The following is a 26,329-nucleotide window of genomic DNA, read 5'->3' on the forward strand; positions in this document are numbered from 1 at the left end:
AAATGTGGAAATATCTGCTGCCATTTTTGCATTTTGTTATAGCATCTGTAATATTTTAATAATTCCCCTATATATCAACCCAATGAAAACAAATTCCCAAACCCCATAATGGTTAAATATTTGCTCCTTGAGGCTAGATGTTATGTTGTCAGCTGTTTACTGCGGCAAATTTGGATTCTGACAGCCTATTTCAGTATAGAAACAAACATTAAAGTCCTGACAACAAAGTTAATACTCAAAGTTAAACAATAACAAAAATATATAAATTTATAAGAATGGATTTTAATTGACAACTTGCCCTGAAAAACAAAACAAAACATACACACTGAAAAAAATGATTAGTTGAATTTACTAATTTTTTTTATGGTAAGTGGTTCCACACAATTGATTTAAGCTACATTTAAACAAATGCATTAAGTTGAACTAAAATTGTATAAATTCAACTTAATGCATTTGTTTAAATGTAGCTAAAATTAATTGTGTGGAACCACTTACCATAAAATCTTTTAGTAAATTCAACTATCATTTTTTTCAGTGCAGTGTATATATACACACACACACATTTATATCAATAAAAATGGAAAAGGAAATATAAAAATATCAAAACTACACTGTAAAAATTATTTTCATGATTTGTTATCGCAACTTTTTCCTTTTGTCAAATCAACTTGATAATTAAAGTGGTTCAGATAACATAATATTTTGAGTTTCTGTTGATTAAACCAATTTCCTTCTTTGTATTAACTCAATTTTTTTATTTCAATGACCTCACAATTTTAAGGCAACCAGGTTATTTAATTTTTTAAGTTAAACCAACATTTCACTAAAAAAAGCCTTAAGCCTTAATTTTTAAGTACAGTCAACTTGGATGTTTAAGTCAGTTCAACTTAAATTACATTTAACTGACTTTAAAAGAAGAGTTGAATCTTGAATAACCCATGACAAAAGATATTAACATATTTTGATGAGTTACAACATTTTTTTTTTTTTGCGTTGAATTGTAAAATATTTAAACACAGTTGAAAGTACAATAATAGTTGCCTCTACATGATGGTAAAAATATGATATAATTTTTCTGTTGAAGACTCAAATAGTTACTGAGAGATATAGTCCTTGTGACTAGTAGTCCCAGTCTCACTTCTAGGCAGGCCTCAAGGTGAGAGAAAACTACTCAGTGCCATATTGTTGTCAGGCAAGTTACCGTTTAAAAAGTGTTTCACTTCTTCCTGATGTCTTCCTTGTTAAGAGCATTCTGGGTTTATTGGCGTTAAGTTCAGCGTGAAAGTGTGACCTTAGCATTCCTCTTCACGGTTTCCTGCTTTCTCTCCGTCTCCGACACTCAACAAGATTTCCAGACCAACATGTACCATAATGCACTGAGGCAGATGTGGCTCCATTGTTTTTAGCCGGGGGAGAGGGAGGCTTTCTGTAGCTGTCTGGATTTGAAAGCGTGCCGGGTTACAGCAGCACAGACGCCGTGGCGGAGCTCCAGAGGTAAATGGAAAACCACAGTCTCCGGTCCACACAAGTGCAGCATGAGTCACCGGAAGGAGCCGCGCTCTTGCAGAACTCATTAAGGGAAATGCAAGGCATATGGATTTCCTATGTCAATAAAGCGTGCTTTGGCAGACCACGCAAACCCCCTGGTGAATCCTGGAGGACTAACACACAGAAAATGCCTAAACTTGCATCTGATTAGCATGATAGATCATGACTCGAATGAATAAATAAAGAGTCCAGTTTTCTATCAACAGATCATTAATAACAAAGACGGGGCATTTTATGAAACCTCACGTTGTGCGTGAAATGGGACCGCCGTTAGGAAAACATCTTGGCAGTGGAAGCTTTGGAAATGCCTCTGTCACTTTTAGTCAGTTTAAACTTGACATGTTCGTACTAGTAAGGAGGGGTTCCACATTACTGCACTGTATTTCCATGTCTGTGTTTAGTTTTCGGTGTCTAGCGGGAGGTTTTGTCCAGATCAAATTAATGCAGGGGATCAAATGTAACTGTGCAGCGCCCGGACATGCATACCAAACTCAGGTCCAGTTTTCCATTATCAAGTTACCGGTTTGCAACAGCGCCATCTGGTGGACATGAGCTAGTAGGTTTCTGCAGGTTTTATGAATGTAAATTTAAAGTCCCCATGAAATAAAAATATGTTTTTTGTGAATATATTAGCCTTACTGTTATCTGTAAGATAGTGTGCTCCAAAACAATGACAAAATTCGCATTTAGAAGATATAAGCATTTAAAACTTACAGTCTCTCACTTCCGCCAATATGGATCAATGATTATGATGACATCACTATGCACTTAAGCTTCTCATTAGATCTTCTGTCCAATCAAATGCTCTCTAGAATCTGAAGCTCCGCCCCTACTCTATAAATAGACGCTGAAGCTGCAGCTGAAAAATTGGTCACTTGTTCACACATTTACTCTTTTCTACATGGTGAATGGCACATAGTGCACTATAGAGGGGATAGTGAACGATTCAGACTGTGTAAATGTGCTTTCCATTGGGGCGAATGAAGTCTGGTTTCACGTTAGTATCACGCAAACCATCGCAGCCTGTCTGCTCCGGTCCAGAGACACGATACACAGAGCGGATCATATGCACGAGTCGGCGGAGACCACAAAAAGTATCCGTTCATTTGAATTCTGCAGAGAATACTATATTTTAAAGCAATATGGAGGAGATTAAGAGGAGAAACGGTTAGAGGAAACTGCAGCTTTACCGAGCTCAATGGCTCATTTCCATTGCACAAAATGTTATTTATACTGGAAAAAGGTTTTCTTTAGATTATAAAATGTTCTTCTATGGGATTCTATGTTTTTAAGTTCCTTGTGAGAGTGGGATACATTATTCACATATTGTACATAGTTTATACGTGGCATATTGCATGCATTTTATTGCAATTCCTAGGCCTAGTTTCAAAGACAATAGGCCTTAGTTAAATTAGGACATTTAAGTAGCTTTTATCAACGTGCTTTAGAAAAAGAAAAGAAAACATTACTGGTGTGCCTCTTGAGACAAAACAATGGCACTGACATATTGTAAGATATATCAGTGCAAGTTGCTTTCAGTTAAAACAGCTCAAACATGCATTTTAGGCAAATGTTAAAAAAGCTAAAAAAAATTGAGTAGCTACAGGCTTTAAATGTGAATGCGTTTAAACCGTAGTGCGGTGCAATTTTGTGTGATTCAATTCTGAGCCAATTCCTTATAACAGAGATTTACTGCCAGTAGCTCTGTAATAAAACCTAAAACTAAGCTTGTTAGGCTTCATCTATGTTTTTATCTCTGCCCATTTGTGAACATGAGTCTTGAAGCTGGTGTTTTGGATTGTATTTGAAGGCCACACAAATCCTTATAGACCTGCACTTGTACGGTCTGAGAAACATGGAGAAAAATAACTGCTGATTGGTCTTTATTTTCCCCCCAAAATGCATGCAGATTATAGCAAATTGCAGACCTCCTTGTATGCATGCACAGGCAAGAATAGTAACAGGGTGGTCACAGTAGTTTACCCATGAACTCGGTTGCCCTTTAGTATTTTAAGAGCAATATCTTATTTAGCAAAGGTCACAAGCCACAGGCACAGAGTGGGTGGGTGGTTGTGTTTACAGCATGAGCAATATTTTCCCACCCCTGACATGTCTTTAGAACCTGTAGGGCAAGTTATGTAGAAAAATCCAATCTGAAAATGTAAAACATTACCTGATTGGAGGAGTTATTCAGATTTCAATGATGCATGAAGTAGCCTATACAAAGCTCTGCAGTAATAATAATAATACAAAAATTCAAAATCAGACAAAATCATCTATCCATACAAAACAAAACATTATTTAATAAAAAAAAAAATGAAAAAAATATGTATTTGCAGTTTTACATTATTATAATTTTACATTTTATTTTATTAATAATGCATTATTTACTTAAATAAAGTATTATTATTATTATTATTATTATATGGAGTGATTTAACAGACAGAATGTGATTTAAAAATACACCACCACACATCCTATCACGAATCAAGAGAATCTCTAAAAGAAAAACTCAATTTCCCATGATGCCTTCTGCTCTAGTGTGCGCTGAGTGCGCGTTCTACCGGAAATACTCTTGTTGTGCCTGTGGATTTGATTTGTACAGGGCTGCCGTTTTACTGGCCTTACGGTAAGAAATCTCCAGCCTGCAATGCAAACCCTCCTTTCACGGCATGTCACCGATGGACATTAAACATCTGATCTAATCACCTGTATTTCTCTCTTAAGTTTCACTAGCTCGGTTGCTAATACCCGAAGATCAAAGCTAATGATGCTAACTGCTTTAGCGTCCCCTTTTATTTTCTCTTGACGGTTTTACTCCAAAGCAGATAAATGAACACGTATACATAATTAGGTGAATAAAAGAAGTTTAAATGAGACTGAGAGAAATTGGTTTATATATTTTGTGCCGTTACCATGACCTACAAAGCTATAGTTTTAAGCATGTAACGTTACAATAACCGGCTTAACATAGCTAAAAAGGCTTTAGTACAGAAATACAAGGGTTATATTCATTTTATTAATAAAAAATGTAAAAAAGAACTCAAAGTGATTTATAAGGTGTTTAATAGTCTGTGTTTGTAAAAAAGAAAATACACATTTGTGAACCTGGACCACAAAACCAGTCACATGGGTCCATTTTTTGACATTGAGATTTATACATCGTCAAAGCTGAATAAATAAGCTTTCCGTTGATGTATGGTTTGTTAGGATATGACAATATTTGTCCAAGATACAACTATTTGAAAATCTGGAAACTAAGGGTGCAAAAACATCGAAACATTGAGAAAATCGCCTTTAAAGTTGTCCATTTATGTTCGCGATTGTGCTGCATTCACTCACAAAAATAAATGTTTTATATATTTACGGTTAGAAATTTACAAAATATGTTCATGGAGCATGATATTTACTTAATAGCCTAATGATTTTTGGCATAATAGAAAAATCGATCATTTTGACCCACACAATGTATTGTTGGCTATTGCCACAAATATACCCTTGTTACTTGTGACTGGTTTTGTGATCCAGGGTCACATATATAGAAATTTGTCACAGTAAATGCATATATATATATATATATATATATATATATATATATATATATATATATATATATATACATATACACGTATGTATGTTTGATAAATGTGTCTGTTACTGACTTGCCTTGTTTATGTTGTGGCAGCTGCAGAAACCAGAGAAGATGAGTGATGGATGTGTTCAACTGCAATCCAACTGTCACCACAAAAATCTGCTCAATGCCATGTGGAAGCTGAGGACCATGGGAAACCTGTGTGACATCACGGTGCAGGTGGATTTTCAAGGAGAGCTGGAGGAGTTTGAGGCCCATCAGGTGGTCCTCGCCGCATCCAGTGGTTACTTCAAATCCCATCTCTTATCTAATGACCAATTGAAAAAGATTTTCCTGTGTGACATTTCACCAAATGCGTTTGCAAAATTCTTGGAGTATGTGTATTCTGGGAAAATGGAGGTGGAGAAAAGTTACATCAGTACCGTATTACAAATGGCAAATCTCTTGAAGTGCCCAGACTTAGTGGATGCTTGTGAGGCTGAAATTCCCAGCGCCGTTTCAGCTGAATCTCTGCAGAAAGATGACGTGGATTCAAATACTACTCAAGTCAAGACGAAACAAGAATGTGTGAAAAGAGCAATAAAGAGAAAAAAGACCGTAAAAGTGTCTGAAACTGTGAAGGAGACGGAACCGGACGTGCACGGCAGGAGAAGCAGTAGGTTAGCCGGTCGCAAAGTCTCTGTGGACTTCCCTCTGAAAAAGTCATCAAAAATATTTGATGATTCTGACACAGCAGCAGAAGAAGAACAGACGTCACATGACCCAGAGGCAGAACCATCTCAGGCCGCTTTGGGTGAAAAAGACGCTTGCGATGACATTGGGCCCGAGTCACCTCACGATGTGCCTGAGGAAGACCCTCAAGAATCAGACTACCTGCCCAATGAGGAAATGGACGAGGCAGACGAAGCCGAGAAGGAGATCAAGAAAGGAGCATCAAAATACAGGTGTGAAAAATGCAGCCGTTCCTTCTACTACGAGAAGAGCTTCCTGAAACACTTGAAGGTCAGCCACGGGGTTCAAATGGACACCTCGTTCCGCTGCGACATCTGCGAGCAGACGTTCGCCAACCGCTGCAACCTGAAAATCCACCAGCGGCACGTGCACAACGACGAGAGGCTCTTCCCCTGCGACGTCTGCAACAAAACCTTCAAGCGCAAGAAGGACGTGACCCGCCACAGACGGCAGGTGCACGAGGGCGGCACGGACAGGCACTTCTGCCACATCTGCGGCAAATCTCTGAGCTCCAAAACGGCCCTGACTCTGCATGAGAGGACACACTCGGGGGACAAACCCTTCAAGTGCGACGAGTGTGGATCCAGATTCTCCCAGAGTTCAGCCCTCAAGACACATCAAAGGTAGTGGGCAACTTATGGGATGCACTAGTTAATCTGATACAAACCACAAACCCTAAATATTAGGGTGCTAAATACATGAATGCTACCTAAAGTTGGCTCTTTAAGTAAGCAACCATTCTTTCACAATTTGAGCCTGATGAATCCTGACATTGTCATCCTGGATTATGGCCATGATGTGTCTTCCTACATAGTTGTTTAAGAAATGAAAAGCTACACACTCCATCAATTAGGGTTAGAAAAACTGTTGCCAAACATATAACATGCTCGAAACATAATAATCACTGCAGTAATGATCCAATCATCAAGTATTTGCCTATTTAAATCCAAACAGCGACTTTTTTTGGCCGAGCAGTGTATAATATAATATAAAATCTATAATATCAATTAATAAAATATAGCATATAATATTTAATATAATATGATGGCCAACATTTTGACAAAAAATACGGTTCACACCTGGTGAAAAAAAAAAACCAATTACAATACATTTTAGAATACCAGTGCAGAAAATGCAAATTGGTGCAATCATAATTGTTTAAAAAAGTACTAAATATTGCAAATACTGAAATAGTCAGAGATTTGTAATGCATCCCTAATGAACATCTTGTGTTGCGCATTTACTATTTACACATTCCATATTGTATTTTTCCAGGATCCACACTGGAGAGAAACCTTTCGCCTGTGACCTCTGTGGTGCCAGATTTACCCAGAACCACATGCTGTCCTACCACAGAAGATGTCACACAGGTGAGCCAACTGGTTCTTGTTACTGAAAGAGAAATAATATGATGGCAAAAGATAATGACTCCCTCTTCTCTAGGTGAAAAGCCGTTCATGTGTGAGAACTGTGGGAAGAGCTTCGCATCCAAAGAATACCTGAAACATCACAACAGAATCCATTCAGGATTCAGACCCTACAAATGTGAAACCTGCGAAAGAGCGTTTGCTCAGAGGAACTCCCTCCACCAGCATATGAAAATACACACAGGTATTCTAATATTGCTGTGCATTTCACTCAAGTAGTGCTCAAATGCTCTCTAATGTGACATAAAACGTATTGATCATATAAAATAGTTGCAAAAGCAGTTTGATGAAAGACACCAATGTGCAGTAAATAATTGCATTAATTATAATTACATTAAACTTCAAAGTAATTTAGTTCATTAGCATGTTCAAAGTATAGTATAGTTCAACAAGCAATGCACAATTTATGTAGTCACAGGTTTGAGTATATTTTACAATAGGGACGATCATTAAAACCAGAACCTCCTGTTTTGGCTCTGCTTTCTTCACAGGTGAAAGGCCGTATCATTGTAAGGACTGTGATAAGCAGTTCACTCAACTCAACGCCCTGCAGAGACATCAGAGAATCCACACCGGAGAGAAGCCGTACATGTGCAGCATGTGTGGAAGAACGTTCACAGACAAATCCACCGTACGCCGACACACCATGGTAAAAAACCTGCCATTTTACACAGCACGGTTTTATAAGTGGGTTTATAGCGCCTATAAAAAAATATTCATGCCCATGGGCTTTCAGTTCATTGCATCACTACATTAAATCATGATGTATTTTACTATAAATGGTGGAAAAAGTCCGGAAAGGACTGTAAGTATTTTTATAGGTGCCAGTATGCCAACTAAACCTGTTACTGATATTTCCTAACTTTTGAAAGAAATGACTTTTATTCAGCAAGGATGCATTAAGTTGATCAGATGTGACAGTTAATACTTTTATAATGTTACAAAAGATTTCCATTTTAAAGAAATGTTGTTCTTTTGAACTTTACATTCATCAAAACATCCTGAAAAAATTGATCAGTTTGCACAAAAATATTAAGTAGCACAACTGTTTTTTAACATTATATATTTTTTCTTGAGCAGCATATTAGAATGATTTCTGAAGGATCATGTGACACTGAAGACTGGAGTAATGATGCTGAAAATTCAGCTTTGCCATCACAGGAATGAATTACATTTTGAAATTTTGAAACATTTTGAAAAAAATTTTTAATTGTAATAATATTACTGTTTTTAGCCTTGGTGAGATTAAGAGACTTCTTTCAAAAACATTAAAGTTGGCATGAAATCAAAATTGACACTATTTACTTTGTTAGCGCACATTACTAGTCTCGTGGTTAACAATTCATCTGTGCAAATTCATCCACAAAAAATATTTAAAGGGATACTCCACCGTTTTTTCATATTAAACTATGTTATTCTCTTAACTAAGACGAGTTGATACATACCTCTCTCGTCTCAGTGCGTGCACTAAATCGCTCTGTCTTGCGGCGAAACTTTGTTAGCACTTAGCTTAGCCCAGTTCATTCAATATGGGCCAAGCAGAGAAGCTACCAAACACCACCACGTTTTCCCTATTTAAATACAGTTACTCGCGTAGTGTAACTCGACCTAGGACGGTGACACAAAACAAAACATTGCGCTTTTCTAAGCGTGTAAAATGGATAGCTATATTGTATGGCGGAATACCATAGCAAGTGCTTGGAAGCACTTTGACTTCGGCGCAGTAATATCTTCACTAGAGGGAGCGGGGGCCGGTGAGAGGATTTTTCACGAGTGTTTGTGTGTTTGGTAGCTTCTCTGCTTGGCCCATATTGAATGAACTGGGCTAAGCTAAGTGCTAACAAAGTTTCGCCGCAAGACAGAGCGATTTAGTGCACGCACTGAGACGAGAGAGGTATGTATCAACTCGTCTTAGTTAAGGGAATAACATTCAAGGGAATAACAGTTTAATATGAAAAAACGGTGGAGTATCCCTTTAATCAAAATCTGAAAATATACTTCCCCTCTGGAATGGCCTTTCTTAATGGAACGCCCACTTTTCTAGATCCAATCAATTCCCAGCAGGAAAAAAAAAAAACTAGCCACGCCTTTTATTTTTCTCATTCGATATTCAGTTTCATTCTGAAAATACGTCACAATGCTAAAGTAAATTTGGTCGCAACTTCCAGTTCACGCAGACTTTAAAAAAAATCTTACCACTAGTGTAATTCATGCCTAAATGTGTCCATGAACACATTAGATCTTTTATTCCACTCTAGAACACAATAAATCTGTTAGCAGTTACAGTTACTCAGAACAGAACACACACCAGTTACAGCTATTTATAATCATCAAACTCTCATCACATTAATTAGATATCAATAATGCTGGTTAAGTTAGCAAGTTAAGTTAGTAGGGATTTAGTGTTGTGCGTTGAATTGGGACTTAATATAATCAAACTTTTTCCATATGCAGACTCATGACAAACAAACTCCATGGAAGAACTTCCTGGTTGTTTTGGAGGGGAATGTTGAAAACAGAGACAAGAAACCGAAGGGCTCTTCTCAAAAAAAGGACAAGGCAGCGGAATCTGTTCCCGAAGCTCAGGATCATCAGAGCGACACAGGGTTGACTGTATCCGGAGAACCCGTGACCATTTCCGGAGACTGGGCCGGACCCGGAACCATCGCGCTGGTCAGCCACAGCGCCCTGGGCGGCCTCACGGTCATCCAGACCGAAGTGCCCGCGGGAACACAACTGCAGCCGCTGGTCACCACGGACGGCACCAGCGTTATCTCTCTGGATGCTTCTGCGGTCGGGATGCCCATGACCGTTCCCTTTTCCATCCCCATTTCAGTCGCACGTTCCATCAGCGTCTCGCCAGCGATATCCGGTTCTGTGCCAATCACAGTCACCAGTCACGTTTCAGACGCCATATTGGCTCCAGCAACGGCAGCCGCAGCATCAGGAGCCGATAAAACCGAGAACGTACTGGCTTCGGCTGCGGATGAAGAGTGTGTAGCAGTCCAGTCTGTTGTGCTTGAGACGGACTGTGCAGACATCCAACAGGAAGATGCTTCAAACACCATAGAAGTCTCAGTGGAAGTGGATGCCGAGTAGATTATATCAACTTCAGTTGCAAGAACTCAAAAAAAAACAATCAAACATTGCTTCAAATTATCAATGTAAATACTTTTATTTGCGTTATGAGTGGAGAAATGATCTATAAATGTAACTCGTACAGTACTTAAATCACAATGTTAAATTCTTCTCTAGTTTGTTTCTGATAACATCATATACAATTTCCCATTCCACATCTTGTCATTGAACTGTTTTTTTTAGTGTTTCCTGTAAAATCAAATACTAGCTTTTTTTTCCTCAGTAGTGATTTTCAGATATTTATTATGCTCAACACTACAAATACACATTTCAAATGACGCAAATGCTTTGTTTTAGTATCCTATTATGTGTATAATGATTTGCAACCATGATAACACTCCCTAAAATCATCCAATAAAGTGTCTATTGAATTCAGCCTCCTTTTTGTCTTTTAGATCAGAGATGCTCAAACCAGGCCAAAGTTGGCCCATGATGACCTTTAAAAAAAAAGGTTTAAATTTTTTTTATTTTTTTTTTTGGATTGATGTGTTGAGATAAGTGAATAATATACAAGTGAATATAAGTAAAAATTAACATTTTAATATAATAGTTTGATATGTCCTTTATAGTAAAAATCCAGGCACCTCTGTTTTAGACTGAAAATATATGTTTAATATAAATACACACACACACACTCACTTGTATACACTAACGTTCAAAAGTTTGGGGCCAGTAAAAATCTTTTTTTTTCTGGAAAGAAATTCATATTTTTATTCAGCAAGGAAGCATTACATTGATAGTGTGAAAAAAGTCACAGTTAATACATTTATAATGTTTTAAAAGAATTGTATTTCAATTAAATTAATATTAATAATAATAAGAAATGTTTCTTGAACAGAAAATCAGTGTATTAAAATTATTTCTAAAGGATCATGTGACACTGAATCATGCAAAGATGCTGAAAATTCAGCTTTGATCACAGAAATAAATTAGATTCACATAGAAAACAGTTCTTTGAAATTGTAATATTTTTGTTTTTAATGTATTTTTTGATCGAATAAATGCAGCCTTGGTGAGCAGAAGAGACTTCTTTCAAAAACATTAATAAATCTTATCGACCCCAAACTAAAATTATATATATATATGGGCCTATATAAATAAATATTCTTATATTTACTTTCCATAACTAGCCGTGTGATCTGATCATGTCCACAGCACAAGAGTTACTCGTCAAGATGTAACACTGAGAATACGTAATAGTGATGCTAGGCTTGGCGAACACCAGTATTTAGACAGAAACCGATAGAACTGAATCATGCACCCATTTCAATATTGGTTTTTATTTCTGTACATTCTCACAGACATTCAGTAAAGACATCAGTTGCTCTGTGGGAAAGTACATCGTTTGGTACGTCTTCATGGCTTCTTAAAAACTCTAGAATATGGTAAAGTACAGACGTCACGACACGTGAAACACAGAATGACATGCGCTGCTAAAGACCACAGGAGTGGAGAGTACATGAGCTTTGCATTCACAACACGACACACACACAAATAGAGCATGTTAATAAAGGTTATACAAGGATTTTACAAACGCATCAATTGCTTTGCTGATGGAGATGCTGATTTAACTTAGACGGTGTAAAAATAGATTTTAACTAATATTATTAGAGTAATAATGTGTATAATATTTCTGACTAATTATAATATTATTACAGTAATAATACTCTGACTAATAATAATAATAATATTTCAGGTAATAATTACATTAAATAAATATATATTTAAGAAAACAATCCAAAAGTAAAATTTCAAAGAGTGGATAGAAAAAGAAATCATTTCCATCAGGTATGACATGATTTTGTAAGAATTTAAATTCCAATTCAAAATGGTGGATTATGGGGAACTGAAATTCTCAGTGCTGCATGAATTAAACATGGGCGACAGCTGCATTTTGAGGCCTGCATGCCAACTAGTGTGAGCAGACTACCAAAACTGCACAAATAAAAACAACATAAAGGTCAATGTCTAAATAACATTAATCAAAATACACAATCCTGCAGCACTGACTCAATAATTATATCTGTACAATTCATGCAGCTCTAGCACGTTACAATTCAGTGACTGTTGCGAAATAACCCGAGGACTATCTCAAATTCCCATTGAATCCTCTAATATCTCATGAACCGGTTCGCTCCGTGTTTCCAGAAATAGCCTCGTAACGCAACAGGGAAACCAGAGCACATCTTTCAACTGCTGTGCTAAATTTTGATATGTGCTATACTATATAACTGGATATCAATGTTAACAGTACAGGCTTATAAGTATATTCTCTAGAAATGTTGTAGCAATACATTTTGACATACTGTTTTGGGAAACCTGGACTTGGCCATTGCACAAAACTGATGTAAAATGGAAGTGGGGAAAGAGTGTGCCATGCAGTGGGTGGTCCAGATCATTTTAGGTCGCCCTCGTCGTCGCCCTGAATGGTCTTCTTGATCCGCAGAAGCATGGTGGTGTGCCACTGGTCCAGGCGTGAGATGGAGTCAAACTCCTTCACCTGAAAGATGAAGAGAAAAACTCTTATCGTCATCATATAGACCAACTGTGGAAGAATGAACACTATTATCATTAACTAAAACATTTCTGAAATAAAGCATAAATATTAGTAACATAAACTAAATAAAATGTGAAAGGCAATAAACTGAAATAAGTTTAGGTTGAAGCACTAAATTTAATAGCAATATTTAGATAAACTAAGAACATAAAAATAAAAGCTAATTCATATTAATAAAACTAAAATGAGATTTCTGTGGCATTAGCGTCGCCAAAACGAATTGCAAAAATGACAGCCTAGTACAGTCCCGTCCCAGACTTATTTAAGTATTTTAACATGGCAAAAATTCAATTAAATGTATTTTATACGAATACAATGGAAAGATGTTAACGTGGAGTCTTACCGCTTCTGTGAAAGCCTCTGCGTTTTGCTCCTCATGGGCATCTAGAAGTTTCTGGAAGGACGAAAACTCTTATCATTATTCATTTTTGAAAGTGGTGCAAAACTTGATGTTTACAGCTCATTGATGGGAAACGTTCTTTTCTCGCTTTCTTTATATAATTGTTTTTTGAATGTTACTAAGATAAAGATAACCAATGTGAACTCTTTATTTTCCAATACGTAAAAAAAAAAAAAAAAAAAATTCATAAATGGTTTTCAGGTTGCATTGCCTGAGTAGACTAAAAGAATATGCCGTTTCTCCACACATAAAAACATTTGTAATGTATTCCGTTAATAGACATCATTATTACAATATCAAGGGCAATAGTCGACTAATAATAGTGCAAGCCTTATCCTGTAATGAGTTCCTGTTTTTTTCATTTTACAATTAGAGGCCAAAGGTGATATCTGGAGGGGATATTTGTTTTTAATGACCCTACGAGGTCGATTTAACCATCAAAATATGAGGAAAATATATATTTTTTTTTCATATTTTAAATATGAGGAAATATACAACACTAAACCTGGTCATGGTTGGCGCATGTTGCGTTCCCAAATTAAATTATAAGCGACTCAGTGAATTGAAACTGAAATTGAACACAGTGCTGTGCTCTGAAACATGCAGCATGTCAGACTATTTTTATCATTTTATATTACAACCGTTGCGATTTGATGATCGCACTAAGCCAAATCACATTCTCACAGCCATGCTTTGTTAATTCATAAAAAAAATGACCAGGCAACTGTCAAGTAACAACCGCGATTCTTCCTCACATTTGGTACTTTGAACACTGGCTAACATGCTAATAGTGTCCCGCAGTTAGCGGTGCGATGATGGTGCATGAAATAAATGTATTAGAAAACGCAACATTTTGCAGTTTATTTAGTAATTAATCACACCAACCCCAACCATGTGTTTCTCTGATTTACGCAATTCACGTGGCTCATACTTTTCAGGTCAGAAAATATGGAAATCCGTCCATAAAAAAAAAAAAAAAAAATCCCATCCGTGAAATATTGCACTTTAATGGAAAACTTAATTGAAAGAGTCCTTCAATGCAAGCAGACTTAATTTTTTTCTGCTTTACCCACTAGTCTAATCCACCCTGATTAAAAATTATAAGCACAAACTCTATAATCACAAACCTTCAGAAGTTTGCACTCTCTTGAATCTGAGAAGGCTGGAAACATCTCTTCATACTTTCCAATAGCGAGCTACAACAGAAAAGAAATCATACACATCATCTGTATCAGATCTCCATATCAATCTGCGCATCCTCAACTGAGAACTGACCTTTGCGTTTAGCTCGTCCACGATGAAGTGACACAAAGCAGCTTTGAAGAAGTATTCTTTGGCGCTGTATTTCAGAAGGGGATTGTCCATGGTGTTGGATCCAACCTGTTCACACACACACACACACACACACACACACAGAGTGATTTAGCAACTGCTGGTGAGTGACTAAGCAATGTTGGAGATGGACAGATGGCATACCTGCTCATAAATCTCTATTGCTTTGGCGTACTGTTCTAACTGAGCGCTGTATGAAGCCACCTTCAGCAGACACTTGTTTGCAGAGCTGTAAAATAAGCAAATGGACCGTATCAAATCTTAAACTAATAATCAAAATGCCTTAATCATAAAACCTCTCTTTAGAAACAAATGGGGAAACCACAATACTTCTGCGAAGCAAGCTTACCTGTTTGATTCCTCTCCTTTGTAATAGTCAGCCGCTTGTTCATAATGTGCAATCGCCTTTGGACAACCAGACACAGAATCATCTTAACCGGTGACAGAATACTGTTCTGTTTAACATCAAGTGTTTACATCCACACCAGATAACTAGAGCAGCGCACTATTAGAAAACAACTTTATTAAAGGTTATAAAATCTGTTTTAAGAGATTGCATGCTATTTTTAAACATTTATTATGTATTATTTATTAATAATACTTTATTAAGAATAATAAACTATACATTACAATAATTTATAATCAGTCATTATTATTATTAATGATGGTTGGTTAATGATTTATTATTGATAATTGTCAATAATAATATATTACTTTTTATTTGTATTATTATTAAAGCAAAATTCTAGTCAACTGGGTTTTTGCTTAACTGTTTATGAACTTGCTAAGAAAACCCCATTTAATGCATGACTTTAATAATAAATAATACATTATAATAATTGTATTATCAGTAATTATCATCATCACCATTAATAATAATAATAATGGTTGCTTAATGATTTATTATTAAGCGCTTTGTTTGCATATTAAATGTTTGCGGTTTAAGAATGTGCATGTAAATGTGTTCATTTACACTTCAAAGCTTCGTGGTGGTAAGAGATCGAACTGGCTAAAATGTATTTTAAGATGATGTAAACTTCAAACAACATTCAAATACAGCTTATGAATATCTGTTAAATTAGGAATGTGTCTTATACTTAATTTAGTTTTAAGAATTCAGTGTCCAACAGAATATAGAAAACCATTCAACATTCTCAGTATATGCTATATAAATAAGATGCACCGTTGGGTTACACTAAATGACATGTTTGTACCTTCTCAATGTCCACCAGCTCTGACTCGTACACCTCAGCGATTGTGATATGATGCTTGGCTGCGATGGTGAATCTTCCCTGAGGACAGAACAGAAGAGACATTATAAAATGAATATCAATTGAATATTTCATTCAGTATCCATCAAGCTTTTCTAATCTACATGCTTTGCAGATTATACATATTATAAGCCTCATCTAAGCCCCTTTCACACAGAGCGTTGATCCCAGAAAATTGCCATAGAATTGCTAGAGTGTCTTCTGTGAGTGTGAACGCAAACATGTCCCAGGATTGATACCGAGATGGGGACCTAGTAACATTGCTGGGATCAGTCCCGGAACGTGCCCTGTGTGAACAAAAGGCAGGACCAATGGCATAAGGAGTGTGTCGTAGTGATGACGCTGAAGCTGAGATCGTTCGCCAGCTTAGTGGAACGTTACGCGATGCGCTAGTTTACAATAATAGCCAAACGCAGAACCATTATTTTTTCCAGCAGTCTGAGGACAACAGCGCCAGGCCAGCAGTCTCACACCGCTGTTGGGGTGGAGCTTATAGCGTCATTAAAGGTAGGTTTAGTGGTTGGGTGGGGTTTGCATTCGTTAAAGGGTTAGTTCACCCAAAAATTAAGATTCTGTCAGTAATCACTCACCTCATGTTGTTCCAACCCCGTAAGACTTTCGTTCATCTCCGGAACACAAATGAAGATATTTTTGATGAAATCTGAGAGCTGTCTCACTCCTCCATAGGCTTCTATGTTATTGAAACTTGCCGGCCCAGAAAAGTTAGTAAAGGCAATGTTTAAAATAGTCCAAGTGACTACAGAGGCTCAACCTTATATAACAGCGCAGCGCTTCTGGGTTGTACGTCAGAGCGTAGGCTCACTATCAAAAATATCTTAATTTGATTTCCGAAGATGAACGAACGTCTTGGAACAACATGAGGGTGAGTAATTACTGACAGAATTTTCATTTTTGGGTTTTCCTTTAAGGTTGAGTTTATAGTTCTAGTGAAGGATAAGGTTAGTGGTAGTGGGTTACACGATCGTCAGCACCACTAACTTCAGGTCTGACGCTGTTGTCCTCAGAGTGTGGTTCTGCAGATAGATATATCAATTAGAAAAAAAATGCATGAACATGGTTTCTTCTTGAGAGAGAAATCACAGATCATAAGCAAACTTAAGACGATGCGGAGATATTACACATCACATCCTGATGTCACGTGTCTTTACAGGATGTGTGTGAATGCATACATAGATTCCAGGAAATCGCTGGCAGTGTGAATGAACCGAAATCTGATGATCCCAGGACACATTATCGGTGTATTTTCCGGAATCTCAGTGTGAAAGGGGCTCTAGTGACTCTATGAAATTTCGCTTAGATTTCGGAATGCTTTACGGTCTCATTATTCTGTTCAAATGTTCTGTGGGAGTTTCTCCTGTTGGTGGGTTGCTGGACAGCTAAAAGGTTTATTGCAGTTTAAAATGCCCCCAGATGACAACAGAACACAACCTGACTGAACATTATATGAAACTGTGATTTTTGACTGCTATAAAAACATCTTACCATGTCTGTGTAAATATCAATGGATGCGTTTAAGCACTTGATAGCCTCTAATTGCAAGCATTAAAGAGAAGGAGGAGGAAGAGTTAGACAGTCAGACTTAGGATCAATGATATGGAAATAAAACAAAATGTATTGAATTCTAAGGGCACTTTTTGTCTACTTGGTGATATAAATATATATACAGTGAGGAAAATAAGTATTTGAACACCCTGCTATTTTGCAAGTTCTCCCACTTGGAAATCATGGAGGGGTCTGAAATTGTCATCAAAAAAAAAATCCAGAAATCACAATGTATGATTTTTTTAACTATTTATTTGTATGATACAGCTGCAAATAAGTATTTGAACACCTGTCTATCAGACAGAATTCTGACCCTCAAAGACCTGTTAGTCTGCCTTTAAAATTTCCACCGCCACTCCATTTATTATCCTAAATTAGATGCACCTGTTTGAGGTCGTTAGCTGCATAAAGACACCTGTCCACCCCATACAATCAGTAAGAATCCAACTACTAACATGGCCAAGACCAAAGAGCTGTCCAAAGACACTAGAGAGAAAATTGTACACGTCCACAAGGCTGGAAAGGGCTACGGGGAAATTGCCAAGCAGCTTGGTGAAAAAAGGTCCACTGTTGGAGCAATCATTAGAAAATGGAAGAAGCTAAACATGACTGTCAATCTCCCTCGGACTGGGGCTCCATGCAAGATCTCACCTCGTGGGGTCTCAATGATCCTAAGAAAGGTGAGAAATCAGCCCAGAACTACACGGGAGGAGCTGGTCAATGACCTGAAAAGAGCTGGGACCACCGTTTCCAAGGTTACTGTTGGTAATACACTAAGACGTCATGGTTTGAAATCATGCATGGCACGGAAGGTTCCCCTGCTTAAACCAGCACATGTCAAGGCCCGTCTTAAGTTTGCCAATGACCATTTGGATGATCCAGAGGAGTCATGGGAGAAAGTCATGTGGTCAGATGAGACCAAAATAGAACTTTTTGGTCATAATTCCACTAAACGTGTTTGGAGGAAGAATGATGAGTACCATCCCAAGAACACCATCCCTACTGTGAAGCATTGGGGTGGTAGCATCATGCTTTGGGGGTGTTTTTCTGCACATAGGACAGGGCGACTGCACTGTATTAAGGAGAGGATGACCGGGGCCATGTATTGCGAGATTCTGGGGAACAACCTCCTTCCCTCAGTTAGAGCATTGAAGATGGGTCAAGGCTGGGTCTTCCAACATGACAATGACCTGAAGCACACAGCCAGGATAACCAAGGAGTGGCTCTGTAAGAAGCATATCAAGGTTCTGGCGTGGCCTAGCCAGTCTCCAGACCTAAACCCAATAGAGAATCTTTGGAGGGAGCTCAAACTCCGTGTTTCTCAGCGACAGCCCAGAAACCTGACTGATCTAGAGAAGATCTGTGTGGAGGAGTGGGCCAAAATCCCTCCTGCAGTGTGTGCAAACCTGGTGAAAAACTACAGGAAACATTTGACCTCTGTAATTGCAAACAAAGGCTACTGTACCAAATATTAACATTGATTTTCTCAGGTGTTCAAATACTTATTTGCAGCTGTATCATACAAATAAATATTTAAAAAATCATATATTGTGATTTCTGGATTTTTTTTTTTAGATTATGTCTCTCACAGTGGACATGCACCTACGATGACAATTTCAGACCCCTCCATGATTTCTAAGTGGGAGAACTTGCAAAATAGCAGGGTGTTCAAATACTTATTTTCCTCACTGTATATATATACACACACACACATATAATGTATAGGCTAATTAGTCACATGTAATTAATTTGATTAACATTTTAATCAAATGACAGCCCATATTAACATAAACATTCTCTATTACATACATGGCTACACTGCTGAATTATTGTGTCTAAGGAACCATTTACATTTTCATAAACTGTATTCATATGCAAATTTTCTCTGATTTGTATTTGTTAGTGGTCAGTTGCATCGTTTCTACCTGCAAAGCCCACTAATATTACAGGGATCGTTCACCCAAAAATGAAAATTCTGTCATCGTTTACTCATCCTCAAGTTGTTCCAAACCTGTATTCATTTTCTTTCTTGTGCTGAACACAAGTGAAGTTGTTTTGAAGAATATGGGTAACCAAAGAGTTACTGTTCCCCATTGACTTCCATAGTATATATTTTTTCTAGATACTATGGAAGTCATACTACTATATACTATGAAGTATGGACCAGCAACTGTTTGGTTACCAACATTCTTCAAAATATCATCCTTTATGTTGAACAGAAGAAAAAACTTCATGCAGGTTTAGAACAACTTGAGGGTGAGTAAATGATGACAGAATTTTCCGGTGAACTATCCCTTTAAGTGCAATGAGGCATTCATTCTTATGCCATATAGAGTCAGAGGACAGTTTTGATTTATTGTCTGAGCTTCACTGTTCTGATGCTCTTTAAACTTCAGTTCCAGTGCTGTTATTTGTTAACTAAAACTATTAAAAAAATAGTTACATTAATTAAAATAAATATTATAAATATTAGATGAGATTTTTTTAACTTAAAACTGAATTCAATAGAAATATAAAAAAACGAATAAAAATGACATATTACGACATAATGACATAAAATTACTCAAATTTAAATACAATTTAAAAATGAAAACTAATAATAAGTATTAATACATACTACAACAGTATATAATATTTAAACAAACAACACAGAAACAATTGTTTTATAAAATCGAAATCATTTAGTTAAAAGGTGCACTATGTATCTCTAGCGTTTAAAAAAACTAAACTGCATGCATTTTGCGGAAGAACATTTTGTTTGGTTGTGCTTCGACTCGGATGAATATGGTTATCCTGCTGTTCATCAAACATTCACTACTACTAGGCTTAAGAGATAGATATTGATATTGACTCATTATTTAAATCTTGTTCATTTTGAAAAGAAACACAGTTACATAGTGTACCTTTAATGAATCAATTCAGCAAAAATATGATAGGATGAAATGATTCTTGTTTGAGATTTGCTTTAAGAACAAATTTAGGATTACTTAATGCATCTCAACAGTCAGGCCTCATCCAGTACTCTCCTCTTGAGATGCATCAACAATCATTCAGAATAAATCAGCTCTGTGATTGTCATGACACTGGGAGTTATGATCTGTGTCCTCACCATGTGGATCGGCCTTCTTGAAGGCGTTTCCCGCATCGACGTAGCTGGTGGCCGAATCGTGCTTATTCTGAAGCTGCATGTGAAGTCTGGCCGCCTGACAGAAAGCATTGCCTGCAGCTGGGTACAAACACACAAACCTCATCAGTGCGATATGAATATATCATAAACATATAATACTTCCTGTAAATTACAAACAAAGCCGTTTCAATATTCACGATTCCACTATAATAACTTGCATTGATGAGATAATCATTCAGAAATATTAGTTGGCTAGTGACCATTCAAACAATTTGAATGCGTGTTACATAATGACCTTTTAAGCATTATATAATACAATAATGATTGTTAAAGGTGAACGATGTAATTCCTGCACCACTAAAAAGCACATACCACTCCAGTTTTTGGCCATTTTGAACATGTTGGCCGCTCTGGCGTACATCTCACAAGCCTCTTCCACTTTCTGATTTCCCCTGAAAGATGTGAGAAAATTCAGTTATGGCTTTTTGTCTATTTTAATATCTTAATGCTTAAATGATAATGTTTGTCTAATAAATCTACAAGACAGAAGTTATAGCCTATGCTTTATAAATGTTGGTCAGGATTTACAAGTAAAATTTGGTTGTATATTGGATCAAGACTTCAAGTCAGAAAAGTATAGCTGGTAATAAACAGAAAGGCCTAGATAACGTGTGTCCTGGTGGGAATATTCAATTGGGTCAGTTTTTGAAATGCCTCATATAATATTAATCAAACCTATTTGAATTAAATCCATTTCACAACATAGTAGGTCAGAGCTTGTTTACAATAAATAACACTGAATATGTGCTTATATGATCTGGGTATCAATAAAACATCAGCTGTTCTTAAGAAATTTAAAACCATAGGTTATAAAAAAAATATTACAATAAATTTTTATTTTTAAATTAAGATTTTAAACCTTGATTTAATAAAATATAACTACACTTAAATATTTAATACATCTACTATGAAATTTTAATTAGCAAAAATTTTAATTAGCAATACATATCTTGTATATATCGACCATAAGCCATTACTAAACTAAATATTGCATAATGTATCATTCATATATATATATATATATATATATATATATATATATATATATATATATATATATATATTATAGGAACGTCATGTCACATGTCACTTTTTTTTCATATACTGTATATATACTTTTATTCAATATATGTAAAGTGTCATGACGTTCCTACTCGAATGCATTAACTAATAATGTTTTGGCCATTGTGCTCGTACCGTGTTACTGTGTTTCTTAGTATTATTATTGTGAAATAAAAACAAGCAAATGTAGGGTATGTAAATACCGCAGCCACTGCGCCACTAATGCGCCAAACACACAACTTCACTTACTGGGACAGTCATGATGAACCCACATCAATTATTATTATTATTAATATTTGATATTTTATTAAGTCATTATGATCATTGCAAATAAATTCAGCTATCTTTTATAATAAACAAGCCTTTTTTCTATCGATTGATGCGCAAAGCGGCCTGTAACAGCTTGGGTCCCTTTTACAATAAAATTCATGTATATTTTTAATTTGCATGACATAAACAGTCAGTGTTCACTGGTAAACCTAAAACCAAAGCTTGACAACATGATCATACTGACTATATGCTATTTTTACGGACTAGCAGACTGATCGGATAAATAGAGAAGGAGGCATCAAGCTTACCCAAACATTCCCCCTAAAAAAGAGCCGGAAGACTTCACTTTCTTGTCGGCGTCAGCCATAAGCTGAATTGCCTCTTTTTCTTTCCCGGAATTGTCCATTACTTCTGTGGTTAAATGAACAGATAAACGATAAAATATATTTTCCGCTTATCTGCTAGCTTCTCTCGCGCTCTGTCACTATAGCAGCGGGGATTATACTGTCATAGCGTTTCTTAAGCGTGGGCGTACGTCCTCAATCGGGGCATTATGGGATTTCGAGTTCTGCGAGGGCACTGGAACGAACTTCCTGTAAAGAGAATCGAGTACAAATAAACTACAACTCCCATACACACGCATAAACACGCGTTACGTAATATTGCAATTATCGTACAGTCACTTTTATAAATTTAGGGTTATACTAACAATTTTAACTAAAAATCTTAAATAATTTGTAGTCATTTTAATCAATTTACTTTTTACTTCAATTAGATTTGTGGTTTAGTGTAGTTAGTGAATGTGAGGATATGCATTGTGGGCTTAATTTTGGTACGGCTTGTAGCCTTATGGGTTTACACAGCTCAAATACAATTTGCATTTATAGAGAACATCCTTCATTGAAAGCTAATAATCTAATTGATAATAATCAGCAAGAAGCTTCTTTACACTGCCACTGCAGAATATTACGATGAAAAATATAATGCTCGTTCCATACTGACCACTAGATGGCATTGTAGATCAGCAGACTACAGGGAGTCGAGGCGGGCTGAATCATTGAAAGAAGCTCAGTTGGCCTATTAGTTTTCTTTTATCACAAAATCAAAATGAACTAATACAATTTTCATCTTTACTAACTGTGAGTTTAGTATTTTATTCAACATACTAAGACATATTGGGACATAAATATGTGCTGCATAACAGGAATAACCACACAAATGTGAAAAACCAAGCTTTTAGGCATAGTGTGCAAACAGAGAGAGAGAAACAGGCTGAGGCAGAACTTAGCGTATACACTGTCAAAGCTAAAATAATGTACAGAATACAACAAAATAGCATCTGTAAAACCGCATTCTTCCATCTTAAAATTATATCTAAATTACGACAAATGCTTTCAATAAAAAATGCGGAACAGTTAGTTCATGCATTCATGACCTCAAGGCTAGATTATTGTAATGCTCTTATGGGTGGTTGCCCTGCACGCATAATAAACAAACTACAGTTGGTCCAAAACGCAGCAGCTCGAGTTCTTACCAGAACCAGGAAGTATGACCATATTAGCCCTGTTCTGTCAACACTGCATTAGCTCCCTATTAAACATCGTATACATTTTAAAATATTGCTGATTACTTTCAAAGTACTAAATGGTTTAGCTCCGCAGTACTTGAGCGAGCTCTTAACGCATTATAGTCCAAAATTCCGGCCAGTTGATAATACCTAGAATATCAAAATCGACTGCTGGCGGTAGATCCTTTTCCTATTTAGCACCTAAACTCTGGAACAGTCTTCCTAACATTGTCCGGGAAGCAGACACACTCTGTCAGTTCAAAGCTAGACAAAAAATGCATCTCTTTTACCTGCCATTCATATAGAACATTATGCATTTCTATTATTCAAATCAGTTAAATGATTATTAGGCTGCATAAATTAGGTCAGCCGGAACCGGAACACTTCCTATGACACCCGATGTACTCGTTACATCATAAGAAGAATGGCATCTACGCTAATGTTAGTCTTTCTGTTTATTCCGAGGTTTACTGAAGTCAGTCGGATCCGGGCCGTATCCAGATCAGATGGTGGACCTGCGCCTGGACACGACCACAACTCATCCCTGAGGTGCCAGCCTCATCCACCCTGTGAAGGCCTCATCGGCACGACAGCCATCGGCACTGATCCTCAACAAACTCGTCTCCATCCTGGCGTGATGACTCCGGCTTCCAACCAGATGGAACTGGATAAATATTCTGAATGTTCTGATCCATAATGCTGCCTGAATCATGATCATATACTGTTCGTTCATTGGCCAGAGGAGAACTGGACTGAGCTCAACTGAACTCAGACTGAGCCTGATTTCTCCCAAGGTTTATTTCTCCATTCTGTCACCTTATGGAGTTTTGGTTCCTTGCCACTGTCGCCTTGGCTTTTGGCTTGCTTGGGTACATTTAATATTCAACAATATTACTGACCTGACAATGACGCAATTTTCTTCTAAAAACAAACTTTGTTGTATTATTTTCATGTTAACACTGTGAAGCTGCTTTGATACAATCTGTATTGTAAAAAGCGGCGCTATATAAATAAAGGTGATTTGACTTGACAAAAGCATCACATGCACTTTCCCTCTGTTTATACAATTATGTCAGGAAAGGGCGGTTAGTTTCCATTCCTCTGATCACTTGTTCAAAGTGACCAAAGAATGTCGGCCGCTCACTATTGTTTGAGACACAGCCTTTAGAGTCGATAGGAGCAGCTTTTCTGGTGATTTTCCTTTGCTGTTTATATGAATAAGGAGGGAGAACCAATAGAAAGTGCTCACCCGCACAATGTTAAATATGAACGGACACGGCCACAGCTGCAGAATGACATTACGCATCAAAGGTCACCTCACCTATGCAGGATAAAAGAGTATTTCAACATGAAACATTTCAATGCCACATCCAGTGCCCTTACATGAAGTCAACTAACACTTATAATCATCCTGTATAAAAGAATTAAAGTTTTTGCATTCTTGCTGAAAACCTTGAATTTACAGGTATTGCTGTTTTATCGTTAATACCTACTTTTTGGTGGTTTAGTGACAACGTCAAAATCCAAAATTCGCCACTGGTTGCCTCAAGATTTTCCTATGGACAGTCCTCATGAAATCAAAATGGAATTTTTTTGGGCTTTTAGTACGAATATGCTAGTCTCACTGTTATCAATAAGCTAGTGTGAAGATATAAGTGTTCAAAACTTACAGTCTCTTACTTCTGTCAGTGGTAAGTTCTGTCAGTGTTGTTCACTGAGCTAGGAATTTATTTCAGAAATCGGGTCACCTTACTTTAACGTACAAATTCCATTCAAACGGTTTCGTTTATTTTTTATTTATTAAAAAAATAATTGTAATTTTAAGTAATTAACTATGATTATTTATGCCATTGCGTATGAATGCATGCTGAGACAAGACCACACTGACACACAGCAGCACATACATCAGACAGAGGTTTACAGAGGCACATTCATTCAATATGTACCCAGTTACAATGAAGAGTTCATGTGAATTACACAGCTGAATAAAAATATAAAAATTTCTTCTATTGAAACCATCAATGTTTCATTTATGAATTAATCTAATTAATTATGATCATTTTTGCCATTGTGACCTGGTCCTTGAAAATTAAATCATTATTTTATTTATAATATTTAATGCAAAATATTTTTTTTAATATAGACTTCAAAATCTAACTGACAGACACCATAGCAGGGTGATATTTGCATACTAAATTATGATTGGTCTTTATTAAATTTTCACATCGTGTATTTGTTGTTGGTTTTGTTGTCTTGAAAAACAATAATTTATCAATGCAAAGTCCCTTTTCCCTGTATAGTGCACTATAAGAAGTGTCAGCCATTTTACAGCCTAAAGTTGTAGTGTACAAACTTTATTCCTATCTTCCATAGTGCACTACTTTCTACCCATAATGCATAATCTTATCTTTAGCATACAACGAACTAATGTTTTACATTATTGGTGATATTAAGATCTTCCTGAACAAAAGACACAGATTTCATTCATATTAAATATATTTATTCTGGCTCTCAGAGCATTGTTCTGGTCTACGTTGGCATGGTGGCATCCACTACAATGAGTGTGGATTCATACAGCAAGTTTAGGGAGTCCAGTGTGGAATTGAACAGCAAACATGCAAGATTTCCCTGCCCTGCCGTATGAATGCATGCTGAGATAAGACCACACTTCCAGTCAGCAGCT

The 26,329-nt window shown here is 36.7% G+C and overlaps 2 protein-coding genes across 3 annotated transcripts; one reads left to right on the plus strand and one right to left on the minus strand.

The window, feature by feature from the left end:
* The first annotated feature begins 4,098 nt into the window (after positions 1–4,098).
* gzf1 (GDNF-inducible zinc finger protein 1) lies at positions 4,099–10,813 on the plus strand. 2 transcript variants are annotated; one of them, XM_079887416.1, is made up of 6 exons: positions 4,099–4,177; positions 5,234–6,495; positions 7,148–7,242; positions 7,316–7,483; positions 7,791–7,948; positions 9,754–10,813. In XM_079887416.1, the coding sequence occupies exons 2-6, from the start codon at positions 5,252–5,254 to the stop codon at positions 10,396–10,398; spliced, it is 2,310 nt and encodes a 769-aa protein (XP_079743542.1). In that variant the 5' UTR covers positions 4,099–4,177; positions 5,234–5,251; the 3' UTR covers positions 10,399–10,813. The 2 variants fall into 2 exon arrangements, with proteins under 2 accessions (XP_079743542.1, XP_079743543.1); XM_079887417.1 differs by lacking the exon at positions 4,099–4,177 and adding an exon at positions 4,212–4,402.
* An 888-nt stretch (positions 10,814–11,701) lies between these two features.
* napbb (N-ethylmaleimide-sensitive factor attachment protein, beta b) lies at positions 11,702–22,601 on the minus strand. The gene is made up of 11 exons (XM_079887777.1): positions 22,388–22,601; positions 21,060–21,139; positions 20,670–20,786; positions 17,501–17,547; positions 15,941–16,018; positions 15,076–15,131; positions 14,871–14,955; positions 14,670–14,774; positions 14,522–14,590; positions 13,338–13,388; positions 11,702–12,937 (listed from the first exon to the last, which is right to left on the minus strand). The coding sequence occupies exons 1-11, from the start codon at positions 22,483–22,485 to the stop codon at positions 12,833–12,835; spliced, it is 891 nt and encodes a 296-aa protein (XP_079743903.1). The 5' UTR covers positions 22,486–22,601; the 3' UTR covers positions 11,702–12,832.
* Positions 22,602–26,329: the final 3,728 nt, after the last annotated feature.

This window comes from Squalius cephalus (assembly GCF_949319135.1).
Source record: "Squalius cephalus genome assembly, chromosome: 12".
Classification (NCBI taxonomy): Eukaryota; Metazoa; Chordata; class Actinopteri; order Cypriniformes; family Leuciscidae; genus Squalius; species Squalius cephalus.

Bases quoted from the DNA above. Each gene is read 5' to 3' on its own strand.
- gzf1 (XM_079887416.1), top strand. From the start codon at position 5,252: ATGAGTGATGGATGTGTTCAACTGCAATCCAACTGTCACCACAAAAAT. The intron at 7,243-7,315 runs GTGAGCCAACTG...CCTCTTCTCTAG, and splicing joins CCACAGAAGATGTCACACAG to GTGAAAAGCCGTTCATGTGT. The intron at 7,484-7,790 runs GTATTCTAATAT...CTTTCTTCACAG, and splicing joins GCATATGAAAATACACACAG to GTGAAAGGCCGTATCATTGT.
- napbb (XM_079887777.1), bottom strand. From the start codon at position 22,485: ATGGACAATTCCGGGAAAGAAAAAGAGGCAATTCAGCTTATGGCTGAC. The intron at 14,775-14,870 runs GTATGCCATCTG...GTGTGTGAACAG, and splicing joins CAATAGAGATTTATGAGCAG to GTTGGATCCAACACCATGGA. The intron at 12,938-13,337 runs GTAAGACTCCAC...TTCATCTTTCAG, and splicing joins CAGAGGCTTTCACAGAAGCG to GTGAAGGAGTTTGACTCCAT.